The 20025-nt window shown below is 34.1% G+C and overlaps 2 protein-coding genes across 3 annotated transcripts; one reads left to right on the forward strand and one right to left on the reverse strand.

Moving 5' to 3' along the window:
• Window positions 1–368: 368 nt before the first annotated feature.
• On the forward strand, window positions 369–8483 carry LOC138336810 (uncharacterized). Of its 2 annotated transcripts, none has more exons than XM_069286401.1 (5): window positions 369–910; window positions 2010–2086; window positions 2794–3041; window positions 3913–4045; window positions 6921–8121. In XM_069286401.1, exons 2-5 carry the CDS (start codon window positions 2029–2031, stop codon window positions 7259–7261), a joined length of 780 nt encoding a protein of 259 aa, XP_069142502.1. In that variant the 5' UTR covers window positions 369–910; window positions 2010–2028; the 3' UTR covers window positions 7262–8121. The 2 variants fall into 2 exon arrangements, with proteins under 2 accessions (XP_069142502.1, XP_069142503.1); XM_069286402.1 differs by lacking the exon at window positions 369–910 and having other exon boundaries at window positions 1928–2086; window positions 6921–7154; window positions 7724–8483.
• Window positions 8033–19194, reverse strand: LOC138336642 (uncharacterized). Its single transcript, XM_069286166.1, has 7 exons — window positions 19143–19194; window positions 16344–17608; window positions 15438–15546; window positions 12884–12934; window positions 11897–12091; window positions 9385–10610; window positions 8033–8701 (listed from the first exon to the last, which is right to left on the reverse strand). The coding sequence occupies exons 1-7, from the start codon at window positions 19192–19194 to the stop codon at window positions 8033–8035; spliced, it is 3567 nt and encodes a 1188-aa protein (XP_069142267.1).
• Between the last annotated feature and the right edge of the window lie 831 nt (window positions 19195–20025).

Genomic DNA, 20025 nt, shown 5'->3' on the forward strand with positions numbered 1-20025 from the left:
AAAACAGACACCTTAACGATATATACGAACAGTCTTTGGCCCATATTAATTTAGTGTATGTCCTCCTGATCACAGTAACAAGGGGCACAATGAAGGGAATGGCTCAGGTGTAACAATATGGCTAGCGTCTTCTGTTTTATCATTATAAAGCATTCGTTATGTTTTACTAGGTCCATTTACGGTGCAATGTACATGGTAGCTTTACATTAATGAACAGTTGACATAACCGTAAAGGTGTTCCAAGGAATCTCAAAATCGTCAGCGCCCGAAATGGCAGCTCCGTTTATATTTTAGGGAGTATAGAAAGAACTTGATATGATCCAATAATGATGGACCTCTTTTATTTGTTTAGTTTTACGTCTTATTAATAGCCATGGTTATCTTAATGCGTGTCAAGTTTGATGGTGAAGGAAACCGGAGTGTCCGGAGCAAAACCAATCGACCAGCGGTCAGTCTCTGGCAATTGCTCTACAAGGGATTTGAACTCGTGTCCCAGAGATGATGGAACCCATACACTGAACTGTCTCAAAAATAATATATTCATGTATTACAGTGGAACTAAAATTTCCAAATGTTTGTTTATAAATAACTAAAATTTTGTAGACGGTATCGAACTTATTTTCTCTAATGTTTATAAATTACTCTCCATTATTTGATTAGTCGTGTATTGTCTTAGGATGTTCATTTATATAATTCGATCTAGTTAGGGTTTTTTTCCCTGTCCTATATTCTGACATCGAACATACTAATCCTATATTAAAAAATCAAGAGCATGATCGTTTACGCCATGTGTAAACACCATTTGAACACCGTTTTTAAATATAACGATGACACAATCAGATATGTACTTTGTGGAAAACGTCACTTCACTGTACCGGATCGGTGTTGGCAGTACCTGTTCCTAATCAAGGTGAGTTTAATTAGTGAACACTTCTAATTAAATGTATTTATTTATTGCTGTATGGTAATTAACAAAATATAGTTATATTACTTATACATTTCGATAATTAGTGTACTCATGATATACATTAAGATGTAAATCACGTGTGTTGTAATGAAAACTTCCCTATATGAGAATACTTCAACTATATTAATGATTATTTTTGCTTTTAATTTTTTTTCTAATCAAATTTCTTATTAAAATTTTAATTGACTGAATATCATAGAATGAGGGTGAGGGTGCGATGGAATTAATTACTCGAAGATACCTACATCATTTATTGTTTATAGGTTTCAATATGTTAAAAACAAGATTCACTATTGGTAAATCCGATGTTGTGATATGGTACATCATTCAATATAGAAAATGCTAATGGGCTCAATCTGTATACAAGTGAAATGTCATCAGACTTACGACAAACAGCGTTGATTTTATGCAGTGCCAGTACAGTGCAAACATAATTGGGTAAATAAAGCAGAAGTACCATCATCTAAAGCCATTTTACATGTAGAGCTCGTCGCTAGGCGGCTTCCACATTGCAATAGGCTTATATTATCATGCAGTGAGGACGCACTTTAAGATAATCAGATGTATTATAAAGTTTAAATGTGTATAACAACATAGTTTGGTGTGTGTCTGCTGTTCGTTCAACATTACGGATTTCTTGCACCTGGTGAAGGCAGCTCTCTGAGTTAATAAAATCACTTTTAATTTTACTTTAAATTCATATAATTCAATTTTGTTTGTAATGAGCATTTTCATTGGCTTAAAATTTAGTTAATCAGCCCATAAAGGAAAAAAATGGCGTCGAAATTTGTAACGTTGCTTCTGATTGGCTGAGGTATCACGGCGTAATGATTTCAAAGACAAAATATTTCTTAATGCATTTTGAGTATTGAAGAGACTATATTTAGTAAATTGAATTATAAGGATTAATTTTATTTGCTTTTTTATGTTATGGAGCTATAACACAAGATTCTGTGTGTACTCTCATCATTTCATCTCAAATTTTTCAACAAGTTAATCCTTAACTATTTATCTGCTATACATGTATATATTGTTGTTTCAGAGGTATAGACCTTTCCGAGATGAAGTTGATATGGCTCATCGTCACTACATTTGTAGTTGGTATCGTCTCTGGAAAGGGTAAGTGTATTGTAAATAATTCAGACGGAAAACTATTGCTGCGTCAATGATACTTTGTGTGTTAATCAAACTAACATTGTAAAGTTTCGTATTTTTATAAGCATTTCATATTTAAAAGTGTAAAGGCTAATATGACGCCATCATACATTGTCCTCAAGGATATACAGGATAAAATAGATACATGGATAGTTGGAGTAAATAAAACTAGATATATTCGAAAAGAATTACCGATGTTAAATTCAAAACGGTCGTAATTTGATTTCATGTGATGAATAATTTTACACCGAGTTATAATTAATTTACGTATTGTTTTTTTGTGGGTTTTTGGTTTTGAACAAAGTAATAAAATGAATGAAGACATTGATTCGTCAAATGACCTGGTTCATCTTAGAGAGTATATTCTAAAACACTTTGTTGAAAATTAAAAAGATATATATGAATATTAAAACGAAACAAAATACTTGTGTAGAACTACTTTTTCTATCTTTGCATATTACATAGTCATCTATCCTTGCAAGATGGTATCAGTTATGAAGTCATTACATGAAGTTCAAAAATACGTCATTTTCCCTGAAAAATCACTTTATGTTCATTCGCAATTCCATAACGTATTAAATACCTCCCCGCATAATATTTTCAGGACTTCTTCTAATTGTAACTTTTCACCCATGAAATGTAAAGTAACCAAAGTTGTCTGAGTTTTTCAGATCAGGTGCTTCGTTTGGATGCCAGAACGTGTCCGTATAAGATTTATGAATTGGATGAGGACAAGAAGATACAGGTGAAATGGGATGGACGTAAACTGCCTGATGTTTGTGAATTATCCTTCCACGGTAGCAGTGATTCGCATGTGTTAAACAAATACAAAATCTGCGTGGAAACACGGAATTTTTACATCGACTCGTGTGATTTCACTATGAAATATTACAATGGATTTGGCCTTCAAGCAACCAAGGTAATACATATTCTGAAAATGAATTGCGATTCAGGGTGTTCGCTCTAATGCAAACCCCACGTAATGACAATTACTGTTTGTCCTTTTGTTTCTATGATTTTCATGTCATTTATGAAATATTAATCTTAAAAAGGAATACCGGGGCATGAAATTTAACTTCGGTTGAAACACTGAGAATCTATTATTTAGCAGATTTATTATATTAATTACTGAATATTTCATAGACTTCTCACTCTCGTTATCGCGAAATAACAACGTGTATATCATGATTCTGATTCAGCTAACTACATGGCATATTTTACTCCATTAATTTGTTTGTATAGTTTGTCATGCTATTAATTGTAGTTGATATAAATGCAGAAAGACGAACGCTGTGAATAAACATTTGATGTCAATATTTGTACTCTAATTGAGTGCTCTGAAAGCCTTTGAAACAGTATTTTAAATTTTCGGTAAAATCAGTATAGATTATCATTAAGCAGTTATTTCCTTGACGAAAAACTAAGCAACCAAACATTTGGGGTTGAGACAGCTTATATCATTAATATTGTCATTTATTTATGTTTATACGCATGTAAACAAATATTATGCATATAATCAAAAACTATTTTCATGAAGAAAGAATCAATAGTTTTTACAAGTTATTATCATGATTTTACCGATTGCTATATATGAATCTAATTCATACTTCATTTGTCACCTTTGCATAATCAAAAGATTAAATGACAAAGTATTGCATCTTGAAATATTATTTTGTGCAGCACTTATAAGCATAAAAAGTTTAAAATTACGTTCATTGTATAATCCATTTTGATATTTGAAATGATAATTTTAAACACTGCGTAAATTTATTTATCAATTTCACTTATAGGAATATAATTGTAACACCCGTTCGCTTCCACCCAAATTTTGCGCCAATGAAAGCACATATTTTGAAATCCACTTCACAACAGGACCAACCTCTTCCTCCTCTGTCACATTGGAGGTATCCGCCATATTAACATGTAAGTATTGTTAAAAATTAAGAAATCCATTTTCTCAATTACATATAGGATCTTAATTTGTCGTTATTCCATACGAAATTTTATGAAAAAAGTCGAAGATGGGTTTTTGCGGTTGCGAGCCTTGGCGAGCAAACATTAAAACTTGGAGACAAGCTTCATGAAAAACATGTGATGTGCATAGTTAAAAGTCCAGCGGAAGACGCCATTTTGTCAAGATGTTGTTTATTGACGTCAAGTCATGACGTCACAATGAATTTGCAGCCAATGAAAAGCCCTTCATGACGTGATATTGAATATGCGACGTGGCATACTTGTCTTAATAATGTAAACGTTCATTCAAAGCTAGGTTTTCCCCAGTAATTATATAGTTACCATGTTCTTGTATTCCCCAGTAATTATATAGTTACCATGTTCTTGTATTCCCCAGTAATTATATAGTTACCATGTTACCATGTTCTTGTATTCCCCAGTAATTATACAGTTATCATGTTCTTGTATTCCCCAGTAATAATATAGTTACCATGTTCTTGTATTCTCCAATAATTACATAGTTACCGTGTTACTATGTTCTTGTATTCCCCAGTAATTATACAGTTATCATGTTCTTGTATTCCCCAGTAATAATATAGTTACCATGTTCTTGTATTCCCCAATAATTATATAGTTACCATGTTCTTGTATTCCCCAGTAATTATACAGTTATCATGTTCTTGTATTCCCAAGTAATAATATAGTTACCATGTACTTGTATTCCCCAGTAATAATATAGTTACCATGTTACCATGTTCTTGTATTCCCCAATAATTATATATTTACCATGTTACCATGTTCTTGTATTCCCCAGTAATTATATAGTTACCATGTTACCATGTTCTTGTATTCCCCAATAATTATATAGTTACCATGTTACCATGTTCTTGTATTCCCCAATAATTATATAGTTACCATGTTACCATGTTCTTGTATTCCCCAGTAATTATATAGTTACCATGTTACCATGTTCTTGTATTCCCCAATAATTATATAGTTACCATGTTACCATGTTCTTGTATTCCCCAGTAATAATATAGTTACCATGTTCTTGTATTCCCCTGTTCTTGTATTCCCCAGTAATTATATAAGTTACCATGTTACCATGTTCTTGTATTCCCCAGTAATAATATAGTTACCATGTTACCATGTTCTTGTATTCCCAAGTAATAATATAGTTACCATGTTCTTGTATTCCCCAATAATTATATAGTTACCATGTTACCATGTTCTTGTATTCCCCAGTAATTATATAGTTACCATGTTACCATGTTCTTGTATTCCCCAGTAATATATATACATGTTACCATGTTCTTGTATTCCCCAATAATTATATAGTTACCATGTTACCATGTTCTTGTATTCCCCAGTAATTATATAGTTACCATGTTACCATGTTCTTGTATTCCCCAGTAATTATATAGTTTACCATGTTACCATGTTCTTGTATTCCCCAGTAATAATATATGTTACCATGTTCTTGTATTCCCCAGTAATAATATAGTTACCATGTTACCATGTTCTTGTATTCCCCAGTAAATATATACCAGTTACCATGTTCTTGTATTCCCCAGTAATAATATAGTTACCATGTTCTTGTATTCCCCAATAATTATATAGTTACCATGTTACCATGTTCTTGTATTCCCCAGTAATAATATAGTTACCATGTTACCATGTTCTTGTATTCCCCAATAATTATATAGTTACCATGTTACCATGTTCTTGTATTCCCCAGTAATAATATAGTTACCATGTTCTTGTATTCCCCAATAATTATATAGTTACCATGTTACCATGTTCTTGTATTCCCCAGTAATTATATAGTTACCATGTTACCATGTTCTTGTATTCCCCAGTAATTATATAGTTACCATGTTACCATGTTCTTGTATTCCCCAGTAATAATATAGTTACCATGTTCTTGTATTCCCCAGTAATTATATAGTTACCATGTTACCATGTTCTTGTATTCCCCAGTAATTATACAGTTATCATGTTCTTGTATTCCCCAGTAATAATATAGTAACCATGTTCTTGTATTCCCCAATAATTATATAGTTACCATGTTACCATGTTATTGTACTCCACAGTAATTATATATTTACCATGTTACCATATTCTTGTATCCTTTTAAAGGTTTGTTATGTGATATAAAGAACCTTACACTCTTTGATGTGCGTAGTGACTATAAAAATAATTTTTGAAAAAGAAGTACGTACTACGTATTGATTTATTACTCTCTCTTAAACCTTACTTCGTAGCACTGAATGCAATTAAAATATTTCCGCGTAATTCTTTGTTGTGCAAAGAAAAAGAAGGTAACTATTGTCAGTGAATCCACTATTTTAATTACCAAACATTAGATTGATTCAATAATAGAATTATAAGTCTTTGAAAAGGATATACCTGACCAATAGTCAAAATATTATGATAGGTCGTATTAACGTTGATCTCATATGTCCAACATGTCATACTAAAAATTGACCTTTTCAGAATCAGTATCACACACAAAGATACACAACATTACTTCCGTTGCAGAGATCATCTGTAATTATATTCCTCTTATCTCGAACCTCGAAATCACGAAACTGTCCATTCACCCTTTGACATCAATTCTATATATTACAAATTTATCTGTCCTTTCCTTTGGGGTAGGTATGAATTGTGATGTCATGTATTTGAGAGCATAACGTCATATTTTCAGAGAAAACATCGTGAATTTCGATTGAAAAATAATGACGTCACAATAGATATCTACCCGCAAGGGAGGTAACACTGCAATATGCAAAGACGGAATACAGAGAAGATTGATTGTCATTTTCTCTTTGGGTTTGCTTTACAGACGAAGAAAACAACATACCACTGTACGTTGGTCTTTCTATCGGAGGAGTTTCTTGTATAGTGATTGTGTTTGTGGCGCTGTATATTTTATGCCGGATGAGAAGTCAGAAAAAGAAAAAGAACCAAAGACCGACAACGCAACATCCGATGAATCATATGACGGCACAACAACATCATCAGGCCACGCCGACGGCACCACCATTCAATCCCAATCAGTACGGACAGTCTGGGCAAGGTACATTATGTAGGAATCGTGGAAATAGATGTAACTCTAATAAATTTATTTTAACGCAATCAAATTTCAGCGTCAAATCGATTTTGCACAGATTTACGCAATGGTGAATTCCGTCTTTCGTTATAATTGCTATACTAACAAACTGCAATTTGCATAATTATATTCTAGCATAAAGTGTCTGGTACAAAAATCGCTACAATATAATTTACGCTTGAATATTTAGCTTTTCCACTTTACCGATAAAATGTGTCATTTTAATATGTCATAATTTATTGATTTCAAATGCAAATCGTGCATCTTGCCAACTAAACTGGTTCCGAAATTATAATTAAAAATAAGAACAAAGATAATCCCACATAAAAACTCTTTTATATAAGCTTTTTTTTATTTTTATTTTTAATATGACAACATTTTTAGTTGGATATGATATGAAATTCGGAAAAGCTGTTGATTCAATGGAAACGAAAGGGTGATTTCAGTAAGAATAATGATAAAGAAGAAATTGCATTGACTGTAGTTTGATAACGGTTTAGTCAATCCACACTAATGATATATTCATTTCCTTGTAGGTATCTACCCGGGACATGCTATTATGCCCACGTATTCGGGGTCGTTTACAGGAGGTCCGAACCATCATCCGCCTATGTAGAATCTACCGAAAATCAGCAAACATGTACACACAGTGACAAGCTTAGTTTACAAACCATCATTGCAATTGCTTGGAATTAAAATGTTCAGGTAGATTTCTCCGCTTTAAAAAAAAATCTTAAGTAAACTTCTTACTTTAAAACCTGCCTCGTTCTGAAATACTTCAGCACTATGGATACCATAAAGTCCAGCTTATCTTAAAAATACAATATTTATTGTTCATGTAGCCTTTACGTCTTCTGAATAACCTTGCAGATGTTCCGTTTCAGTTCTTTGAACATTCTTATCAGACTGACCATGTCTATAAAAATGACCCCTATCCCTGCTGCAATAAGAATTATGCACCCCATAAAGCCCATGGCTTTAGCGGACGGTCGGTCGTCCTTAGCGGAGATCTTCGTCCGGAGATAACTGTTGGTCGCGTTTCTGTGAATGAGAAGTTCGGCACGCAGTTCCTGTATGATTTCCAGGAGCTCCTCGGTAGTATAATTAGTGGGAGTATACGTACTACAGTTCATACATTCACACGTCGGGGCCGAGGTTACGTTTGGGGACATGGTAGACTCTGTCAATGATGCTGATGACGACAGGGTGACTCCAATAGTTGATGAGGCTGTTTGTTGTGCTACAAAACTTCGGGTCTGCGATAGGGTTATACTTTGAGTAGAACTTAGTACCGGTGTGGGGCTGATGCTTTCCGTTATAAAACTTGTGGAATAAATGCTCTGCGTCATCATTGATGTTTGTAAAGTTGTCTCTGTAAAACCGACGGAGCTTCGAATGATGTTGTCTGTAGTTGCAGTTTGCGTTGCTGAAGAGGATTGACTTGCTGAAGACGCAGATTGTGACGTACCTTGTCCTGATTCACAGATGTCAAGGTAATCAGCCCCTCCATCTACCTGCAAAACATTTACATCTAAAATTAGTTAAAGTAAATATATTATGCTTGTCTTTTGTTTAGTTAAAGTAAATATGTTATGCATGGCTTTTGTTTAGTTAAAGTAAATATATTATGCATGTCTTTTGTTTAGTTAAAGTAAATATATCATGCATGGCTTTTGTTTAGATAAAGTAAATATATTATGCATGTCTTTTGTTTAGTTAAAGTAAATATATTATGCATGTCTTTTGTTTAGTTAAAGTAAATATATCATGCATGGCTTTTGTTTAGATAAAGTAAATATATTATGCATGGCTTTTGCTTTTGAATAAACATACTGCATTTATCTTTTTTTTTAAATAAGAACTACTAATAAAACGACATTTATTTCAAACAAATTTTAGCTAATGATTATACAAATTGCATTCCATTAGTCGTAAATATGAGAGTTAACAGGTAATTCATCTTAAAAAAGACAACTTAATATTGTCAAAACAAGGTAAACGACAAGGGACAACCTTAAATGATCAAGGGTTGTTTAAGAGCATTCCAGATATTAAGGAATGAAGTTCACTCGGAGTGCCACTAACATACAGTCAGTACATGCTATGGCTGGTGGTAATATGTCTTAACAACTCTCTTAAAGCAAGCAAGTAAAAACAGATTTTGACGAAAGATGATTTAATTGTTTAAAAAACATACCCTTAAGCTGTCAAGAAGAAGTGGGTAGCTGAACGTCGACGCTCCACTCAGTCCATGGATAAGACCCGTGAACGGAATAGGTAGACCTATACTGGTTTCGTTGGCGTAGATAATATGGATACCACTTCGAACAAATTTACGCCCGGACGTTATTTCATTTACGATCAAGATATTCTCGTTTACGCTTTTGCAATCAACCTTAATATGGCTAAAAAGGTTAGAATTTGATGAAATTAAAACTTCTGTTTCATTCGCTGTGCTTGGTACATAAAAGATCAGCTTGCCACTGATTTCTGTCAGCGGCTGCAACTGCACCAATGACGGGGTGCCATCGGGTCTGCTGGTTATCATGGCCATCATTATAGGAATTACTGACCGGAATTTACATGTGTCGCTACCAACATCTATTTCGACATGTGACCCCTCCACGTCAAGTGTTAACGTTCTTTCATTCGAAGGATAAGATGAACATGTATACAACACAGTAGCAGGTTGGGAAGTGACTATCTTGCATTTGTAATTTGCGTTGCTAGGGGCAATAGCTACAAATGTATTACCCCAATTAACAACTGGGGCGAGTTGATCCACCAAATGATGATCAGTTGACCCTTCAAAATATTTATTTCCACTAAAGACACTAATGGGTTTCGATGACCGAATCGCCATTCCAGTAAAATCTCCAGTTTCACTTTGAATTTGTAAAGTTTGAAATTCACCCATGGTGATGACAAATTCATCGTTATTGTTAAAGAAAATCCCTTCTATAAATACGCCATTTTGATTTCCATTTTGAACATTTATTTCCACTGATACAGCCGTTGATGGAAAAAGAGCTACAATGAGAATTTGGGGAAATATTTCCGCTTGACCTACTTGGGCACTAGCTGTTAATGCATAATACAGCGTGCCGAGAACGGCGTATTCTCTGGCGAGGAACCCTGACTTTATAAGCACCGTCGATGGGTTACTATTGTAAACATACACCTGGACTGGGCTATCCGACTTTATCCGAATTGCGCTGAAACTAAGTGCAGACCCTCTAACGGTGAAATTAGTGGTTAGTGACACCGTGGTTGTATCCAAACTGCTGATAGATGCATTCCTTATAATTCCAAATTGAGCTATGACGGTTAAGTTTGCGACCTTGATACCGGGGTTCGTGATGATCAGCTCATGCCAGGCGTCGTTACCAGTTTCCATGAACCCGACAAAATAGTTAAAGGTTTCTGAAACATTTAATTGATATCACACTATCTTAGGTATGTTTAAAGTTATATGTGCCTTAAGTGAACGAAAAGTTTGATATTTTTCTTCTCATTAATCTATTCAAAACTACCAGGTTTGATGAATTGAGCTGTGGAAATCATTCAAATGGTCAGACAAATATATATGATGACTTCATAAACATCAGTTACAACACAGAAACTATGTAATGTTACAGTAACATTGTTGGTTTTTTATGCCTTATGAATCTTTAGATGGAAACATACCTGCAAAAATCACTTTCCAATAACTAATAATTATGTAACAATTTGAAATATGATTGTAGACCACAACTTCGCATTATGTCTTGAGCGTATGTACTCATTTCACTGCAATGCAGATCTAAATATAATGATATTTGGCAGTACTGTCAAAAATAATGTACAGCTATCGTTTGTACTTTAAAATTAAAACCTATGCACTGTAAGCATTGCAATTCTCAAAATGTTGGTAATTTTGGTGATTACTAAAATATTTAAAAGTCCTTATTCGTGAATATAAAAATAAAGGCACGTATAACTTTAAAGCATATTGATGCTTTGAGAAAAAATAATCTTTAGTCTTTCTGCTAAAACACATTTCGAAATATTCCTGTAAAAAGATATAAGGATTCTTGGTTATTGTAATATGAAAGATCACGGTAATTCTTCTTACAAATATGATGGACTATGTACTCCATCACCAAAATTTGCTTAAACACCAATTATCTGCCTCTTGATTAATGAGAAGAAAACTCAGAAGGTCTATTATTTATAATGTATAACTGTCGACGAAACAAGCTGACCAACAAGGGCGGTCTTAATTGATTTCTGAGAATAGCAATATACAAATTTTATAAATAGACGTTTACAATTCTAGTATCATAGATACACACAATATATCCCGTCACACACTCATCTTTTAAGTACACATACTCTAAAACAATCTATTCAAATGAAAGTGCTCGTAATGTATGTGTAACGTCGTGCCTCCAATAGAAATCAGTACGGGACGAGACTTGGCACTAAGGGAAGAAACCCATTTAATTTGAGGTGATATATTCCGTCTTTGCATATCATAGAGTTAGCTCCCTTGAGGTTAAGTATTCATTATGACCTCATTATTTTGTGGGCGCAATTCACGTTGTTTTCTCTGAAACGTATGACGTTATGCTCGCAAACATATGATGTCACAATAACACACCTACCCGGAAGGGCATATAACTCTGTAATATGCAAATACAGAATATCATAAAACCTATAATATTCACCTGGACATGCAACGGATGAATTACAATGGCGGATCTGTATTGCTTGTCCTGTACAACGCATCCCGTCATTGGCTGGTACCGGATTAGTGCACGTGCGCGTCCGTGACTGCGTGCCATTGTTCGCTGACCATGGCTCGTTGTCACAGGTGATTGAACATGCAGTGTAATTACTCCAATCGCTCCAGCCTCCGTCCACTGTGGACACCAAACAATTACATGCTTGATTGATTATGATCAGTTATGTTCTGCCATGCATTACTGTAAAACCACTTTATTTAAAATTAGGCATAAACGTGATTTTACTGTAAAACCACTTTTTTTAAAATTAGGCATAAACCGTGATTTTACTTACTTTTATAATAAAACAAATCGAGTGGCACAGTGATCATATCTTATCCAATAATTAAGTTTGGCCAATGACTGTGCCTCTTTTGAAATTCCCCGCGAAATCGTTTTTTATATATGACGTCATAATACTTGACGTACAATTCTTTCGGTCTATTGAAAAATAACCTCAAAGATCTAAACAAGAGAAATAAGTTTAACAAATTAATTATATCATGTTTGCGTATAGTATACAGTATTTGGCGTTATCCTTATGTTCAACATACCAGGGAATCACCATCAAGAACTTTTTACTGACAATCGTGAATATATTTTATACAATTTTACTTTATACAATTTTTTGTGAATTTAAATTAGTATAAGAAGTCTCATGCGAAATTTTCCACAAATCTGTTACAGTGATTTTTTATCGGCTAAAATCTTAAAAAGTAAAATATTTAAAGCACGAGGTTTCAACATTCCATAAAAAATATCGCCTCTGTCCTTAATAATTTAAGTTTTGATTTTGGAAAACTTCACATTTTTCTGAGAATTTATCAAGACATCGGTAACTATATACTCGTTTGTTTCTCTTTTGAATGACCAACATTTCCTCAGATGTTATCTTGTCAGTATCATATCATATTTGCTGACAATACATACCTGCTGCAAGCTTTGCACAATCCTCGTTAGTCTGACCGTCTCCGTCATCATCTGTCAAATGGAAAGACTTTTCTGATTAATATATTGAAACACCATTAAACTCAATTGGTTATTTCCGCGGATCAAAACTTTCGCGAGTTTAGCTATATAAAACCGAGAATATAAGTTTTAGTGGCTTTAAGTTCAATTTCCGTGAATCTGGCTCCAAAGGTCAAAGGATTATATGATTGAACCATGTACATGTATCAATAATTCGCGGATCACATTTTCACGATCATAACGATATCACGTGAAATCGCGAAAATAAAACGCGAAAATTTCACCCCATGAAAATATCCCCCGCAAAATTAACCTGCTACAAGTCATTTGAAAATTTTACTAACTCGAGTTTGATAAACATCATAATCAACAGTCACTTGAGGGAAAACTCTATGATTTCAAGCTTCAATTTATTGTCATAGAACAGGAAATTGCACATTTCTGTCCAATGTCTGGAACAGGAATCGAACACGGGTCTCCGATGTAGAAATCCACGACTCTACCGTATTCAGTAGTTTGTATAAACCACATCGATCAGCTCCTTTTACTATACTATAGGAGTAGTTAGCAGATATCAGATTTTACATTATTGATATGTAGATCCCCTGGGTAAATTTATAGGACTACCTTAAAGATAGAATGTTTGATAACATTATATTATTGTCATTGCTCTAAACAGTCATTGTTATAATGATACTGAAAAATATGACAATCTGATATAAATCCTGGTATTAGTTGTCTGCACAAATTATCTTGACCTCCATATCATAAAATGGCAAGAAAGATCTACAATTGATTTAAATTGAATTCAAACAGGACCAACGAAATGAATCAATGTTCATTTTTTCGGATTATCGGTGGCGTCCGAATTATCGCAAAAAAGGTGTGCATAAACCATGCATTAGATGTAGTCATTACATGATGCTACCCCACAGGTTATCCTCATGGATTGAAACTGCGATTATATGGGCGGCATCGATAATCCGAAAAACTAAAAGGACGGAATATAGCAGTACTGAATATTCGTTTGAACTGTCCACTTTGATTATTGAGGGTTCACACACAGTTACTTGTCAAGACGATTGTCCGGATTATCGAATGTTCAGTGTATGTACTAACGTTATATGTATAAATCACAAACCTCACCTCCAATCAGATATCTTGTGGGCGTGGCTACACACAGTTACTTGTCTATACGATTGTCCGGATTATCGAATGTTCACTGTATGTACTATCTTTATATACATAAATCACATACATCACCTAATCAGATATCTTGTGGGCGTGGCTACACAGTTACTTGTCTATACGATTGTCCGGATTATCGAGTCACTGTATGTACTATCTTTATATAAATCAAAACAACCTCACCTTCAATCAGATATCTTGTGGCGTGGCTACACACAGTTACTTGTCTATACGATTGTCCGGATTATCGAAGTTCACTGTATGTACTACTTTATAGTATAAATCAAAACCTCACCTCAATCAGATATCTTGTGGCGTGCTACACAGTTACTTGTCTATACGATTTCCGGATTATCGAGTTTACTGTATGTACTCTTTATATGTATAAATCATAACCTCACCTCCAATAAGATATCTTGTGGGCGTGGCTAAACACAGTTACTTGTCTATACGATTGTCCGGATTATCGAATGTTCACTGTATGTACTATCTTTATATGTATAAATCACAAACCTCACCTCCAATCAGATATCTTGTGGGCGTGGCTATACACAGTTACTTGTCTATACGATTGTCCGGAGTTATCGATGTCATGTATTATCTTTATATGTATAAATCATAAACCTCACCTCCAATCAGATATCTTGTGGGCGTGGCTAAACACAGTTACTTGTCTATACGATTGTCCGGATTATCGAATGTTCACTGTATGTACTATCTTTATATACATAAATCACAAACCTCACCTCCAATCAGATATCTTGTGGGCGTGGCTACACACAGTTACTTGTCTATACGATTGTCCGGATTATCGAATGTTCACTGTATGTACCATCTTTATATATATAAATCACAAACCTCACCTCCAATCAGATATCTTGTTGGCGTGGCTATACAAAGTTACTTGTCCATACGATTGTCCGGAGTATCTGTATGTAATATCTTTATCTTTATATGTATAAATCATAAACCTCACCTCCAATCAGATATCTTGTGGGCGTAGCTACACACATTCACTTGTCTATACGATTGTCTAGATCAACGAAGGCTCACTGTATGTACCATCTTTATATGTATAAATCATAAACCTCACCTCCAATAAGATATCTTGTGGGCGTGGCTAAACACAGTTACTTGTCTATACGATTGTCCGGATTATCGAGGGTACATTGTATGCACTATCTTTATATGCATTAATCACAAACCTCACCTCCAATAAGATATCTTGTGGGCGTAGCTACACACATTCACTTGTCTATACGATTGTCCGGATTATCGAAGGTTCACTGTATGTACCATCTTTATATGTATAAATCATAAACCTTACCTCCAATCAGATTTCTTGTGGGCGTGGCTACACACAGTTCCTCGTCTATACGGCCATCACAGTCGTTATCAACCCCATCACCCGTCACTGAGGGCGTCATTGCGCATGCCTGAAAAAAATCGTAACACGTGGAAATACACTGATGTTAAATGAAATGGTAATATCAATTTGAATCAATGAAAATATAATCTAAGATAATTTATTAAATATTTACTTCTAATTCATCCAAAATCATTCCACGAGAAAGTTTTAGTTGGCTATTGGTATCATTAGCGATACAATAATATAAGCTAATTAAATCTTTTATCCAAATAAGTATGAAAATCCAAAGTTGTGGAACGGCTATTTTCTCTAAGATATCGATGTGCTAATGCACCAGCCAATCATATGCGATGTTTCAAAAAGCAATGTCATTTTCACGTTATGAAATAATAATTCAATTTTGCTTGTTACGAGCATTTTCATTGGCTTAAAAATTTACTTTATCAGCCCATAAAGAAAAATTATCTTTTAATTAGTAAATTGAATTATGAGGATAAATTTGAATATATTTTTTATATTATGGAGATATAACACAAAAAACTGAGTGTACTCTCATCATGAACCGCTTCGCGGTTTATTTAGAGTACACTCAGATTTTTGTGTTATATCTCCATAACATAAAAAATCTATTCAATTTAATCATTGAATAACATATATTATAAACCAATGGAAATGCTCTTTACAAACATGATTGAATTATAGAAAGAAAGTGTAGTCGAACTACCATGATGCTTTGGAGTTTAGATCAGAGTCTTCACATAATTTTTTAACCTTAAATCCGACATTTTCACCTTTATGTGAGTAATTTTGTCTTCCTAATAGATCTAATTTCTAGTTCTAATTTTTTTTGTGTTGTTCACTCACCTCGTTGATTGGAGCAGAACGTGTACCGGCGGCTGTCACGTAGAGTTTGTTTGGTGCAGTACTGTAAAGGTAACAGGCAAACGTTACTGTTGGGGAGGAGTGCCGCAAAGTATGTGTACCCTCTGTAATCTGGATGCGTCTCACTGTATACTCCGACTGCGTTTGGGATGATTGGATACTAAGTGAAAATGGATCCACGCCATCCAAACGAAATCCTGACGCTTGATTAGCATCAACAATGACCACCAAGGTGTGTTCAAATGTGCTAGCAATTACACCAGGTGTTGTAAAGGTATAGTCAGAGTCATGTTGCTGTTTAGGAGGAATTATGATCAAACTAGTTTCAGTGTTGTCGGTGATGCTCTTGCAAAATTGAGCAACAAGAATGGGCTTGTCTGCTTTTACTACACAGTAGTCAGTAGACGGAAGTTCACGACTAGCTTTGTCACCTGGCTCCGTTAAAACGAAATCCATTGGCCCTGTCCCTTGACATGCCATGCTTACAGATGTTCTAACGTCATTTGCTACAAATTTAAGAATATTGACGCTATTAATAGCAGGAATTGGAGCTACGATGAAAACCTTGCCCCACGACTTGGTAGGCGTGGCTTGTTCTATCACGTGACCAGCCATATCATTAGTGATATGAAATTCATTTTTAGTTCCACTGAACATAGCTAATGGTTTATTTGCAGTGATTTCCGTTCCGCTGAGATCCCATTCACTGGTAAAGTAAAAAGTATCATATCGGTTTAATCCCAATGATATGGTATCATTTCTACCATAATTCATACCCTGCACCATAACATTTCCACCAACAGCAGAACTCAATGTGATGGAAACTGCGGTTTTGTCATTAACTCCAGCCAAAACCACTTGGCTCTGAGTAAATAAAGAATTATTGGCCATAACATAGTAATGCATTCCAAGAACATCGGTCGGCTGGGCTAGAAAATAATCTCCCGAGTCTCCCTCAGAATCTAGCCCAAAAACACTGATTTCATCGCTAGCAGATATGTGAACACCTTTACCTTCTTTTATGGACTCTGACATTCGAATATTTCCTGATATTGTGATCATTTTCGTTACTCTGGAAGTTATGTTGAATGATGTATCACTTATGTCAGCACTGTATTTTGGTGCCGTGACCTGAACATGTATGTTGCTGTTTTTCACGGTTGTGAAGTACAGTACAACCTCTTGGGTGATGTTGGACATTGAAGTAAATCCTAAAATAAATTCGGTGCCAGCACTATCTGGTGCCCCTACAAAGAGAATGATAATTATGACAATTATGTATATTTGTCAAGTATAAGTTGAGACTCAGAAGCAATAAAAAATTTTAATAATGAGAATGTAATAATTTGTGGCGATTTTTAACTTAGTTCTCAATCCTGAAATAGACTACGATAATAACTAATATCAAAATATCAATAATGCTGCTTCAGGGGAAAAAGTTTTAGAATTAATTGAAAATCATAGTCTGGTTGATATTTACAGAGAACATCACCCCGATAATAAAAGATATACATGGTTGAGACTCACATCTTTTTAATATTCGAATCAATTTGCAGACGTGCCCGATTAGTAATATAACAATTAACCTTTTATATCAATATTTATAAATCTATAAATTCTTGAGATGAATATTATCATATATCATCATTAAAAAAAAAAAGTTGAAATAAATATATGGTAGTATTATTTAGACAATATGATCGATAAATTTCTTAGATTGTATATTGCAGATTTATCCATTTTATATTTTGTAGAAAAGTATTTCTTTTCATTATCTCATGAAGTATTTTATTCGCATCATTGGTAAAGGCCAGATAAATGAGCATGAAAAAATAATTGAGTTAATCTGAAGCTTATGTCATATATGAAAATACAATTGTAAGATACCTTTTATGTGTAATATTCCTGATTGTTCCTGATCTTTTTTCAAAAAATGAATTATATGCATCTGTATGACATCTAAGGAGGAAATGAACCAGGACTTTTTGTATTGAATAATATAATTGTTGGATATGAAATTTGTTATTTTTGTTCCTATTTTTTCTTTGAATCATCAACGACTGCCAAGTGTTATAAATTATCATGAAAGTTGATTGATATACAGTTTCAGAAGTATCTGTATTATATGTAAAAAAAACCCACAAAAGTATTATAAATAATGTAACCATATCAGTAAATTATGATCATTTTCATTATTTGTTTCTTTTTTCTTTCAAAAACTATTCCTCCTGAGATAAAATATATATAAACATTATTCAAACCGTATAAGTGTCTCTTTCACAAATAAACAAAAATGTGAAAGAGCCATTTATACTGTTCCTTTTTTGTTCATAATTAAAGTGAATAGTCGGGCAAAGAAAACTAGTCTAATTGCGATGATAGGCCTTCCAAAAGTTCTCACATATTAATACGACGGTCAAACTCTGCTTACTTTTCCCTGTTCTGACCATTGAAATAAAGAAAAGTTGAAAGCATTGAAAGCGAGGCTGCGTGGAAATGTAACCACGGACATAGTCAGCCGGGAGGACGTTTTAGGATTCCTATACTTTAAACTAATTTCTTTGTACGCAGACAGATTTTCACGAGATATTTTATTTTTCTATTTCATAAGAAATTATACTGGATACATTCACACCATTTTTACCGACTTTAGCCATCCTTGCCCGACTGTTCACTTTAATCAACTGGAAGATTAAGAATTATTCAATGAAATAGCTGCGTCCATGACTTTTAAAGTTTACATGACATGAAAGCATTGATGCTGATAAGATTTTGACTCACCTGAAACTAGAGAGGCGATGCAATGAAGGAGAAGCCACCAGATACACTCCATACTGGAGCTGATCGCTTGCAGTTTAGCCAATTAATGGAATAGGACCATGTATATAACTATATACCAATAGTTATTGATGGACAAATCAATTATTTACCAATGCCATATACAAACCATTAGGCGTAGTAGAGTAAGTTCATAGATATTTGATTAGAGTAATGATTTGCTCGTGTATTCATGACATCTTGACTATTCTAAATTTAAGCGATTTGAGATAAGCCAATGGATCTGATACGCTTTAATCTGTATATTTGTATTAATTATTATGCAAATTACAAATAATATTCAGCTTTAACTGTAAAAGGGATATAATCAGCATGGTTTATTTTCATCAACATGAAAAGATATCCCTTTCTTAACATAGTTTAAAGTTGATTTTTGCTATTTTTGTGCTGATGGTTCTACTCTTCATTGGCGTCAGGGACGGAATTAACTAATTATTAGTAGTTGTAGAATAATCCTTCTATCATCTGATATATTATGTAATATCATATAGCAAAATAATCCACATGTCATGTGAACATATATACTTTCCAGGAGCGAATTCAACATGGTTTTGCCCATAAGTCAGATCAGTCGACATATAGTGATTATGGGTCCATCGCAGGATCAGGAAGACAACTATCTACGAAGAAACATATGTTTCGAGAGTTTCACTTAGAAGTGAACAGCTATTTAGGAAAAAAAGAATTACTGCCCTTTCATCGTTGGGAAACAAAAATGCTATCGGTCGTTAATTAACGAAAAGACATATTGTAGTCCTCCAAACATGATTTCACTATCAGGAACTCGGGGACAAAGTCAGATATTTGTGAGTGAAAGGACATATTG

The sequence above is a fragment of the Argopecten irradians genome, chromosome 12, assembly GCF_041381155.1.
Source record: "Argopecten irradians isolate NY chromosome 12, Ai_NY, whole genome shotgun sequence".
NCBI classification, from domain to species: domain Eukaryota; kingdom Metazoa; phylum Mollusca; class Bivalvia; order Pectinida; family Pectinidae; genus Argopecten; species Argopecten irradians.

What these genes read in the sequence shown, in the direction of transcription:
- LOC138336642 (XM_069286166.1), bottom strand. Translation starts at nt 19,194, where the DNA reads ATGGAGTGTATCTGGTGGCTTCTCCTTCATTGCATCGCCTCTCTAGTT. An exon ending in CATCGCCTCTCTAGTTTCAG is followed by an intron (nt 17,609 to 19,142) that starts GTGAGTCAAAAT and finishes TTCTCTTTGTAG; the next exon opens with GGGCACCAGATAGTGCTGGC. An exon ending in TTCATCCGTTGCATGTCCAG is followed by an intron (nt 10,611 to 11,896) that starts GTGAATATTATA and finishes TAAATGTTTCAG; the next exon opens with AAACCTTTAACTATTTTGTC.
- LOC138336810 (XM_069286401.1), top strand. Translation starts at nt 2,029, where the DNA reads ATGAAGTTGATATGGCTCATCGTCACTACATTTGTAGTTGGTATCGTC. An exon ending in TTGGCCTTCAAGCAACCAAG is followed by an intron (nt 3,042 to 3,912) that starts GTAATACATATT and finishes TTTCACTTATAG; the next exon opens with GAATATAATTGTAACACCCG. An exon ending in GGTATCCGCCATATTAACAT is followed by an intron (nt 4,046 to 6,920) that starts GTAAGTATTGTT and finishes TTTGCTTTACAG; the next exon opens with ACGAAGAAAACAACATACCA.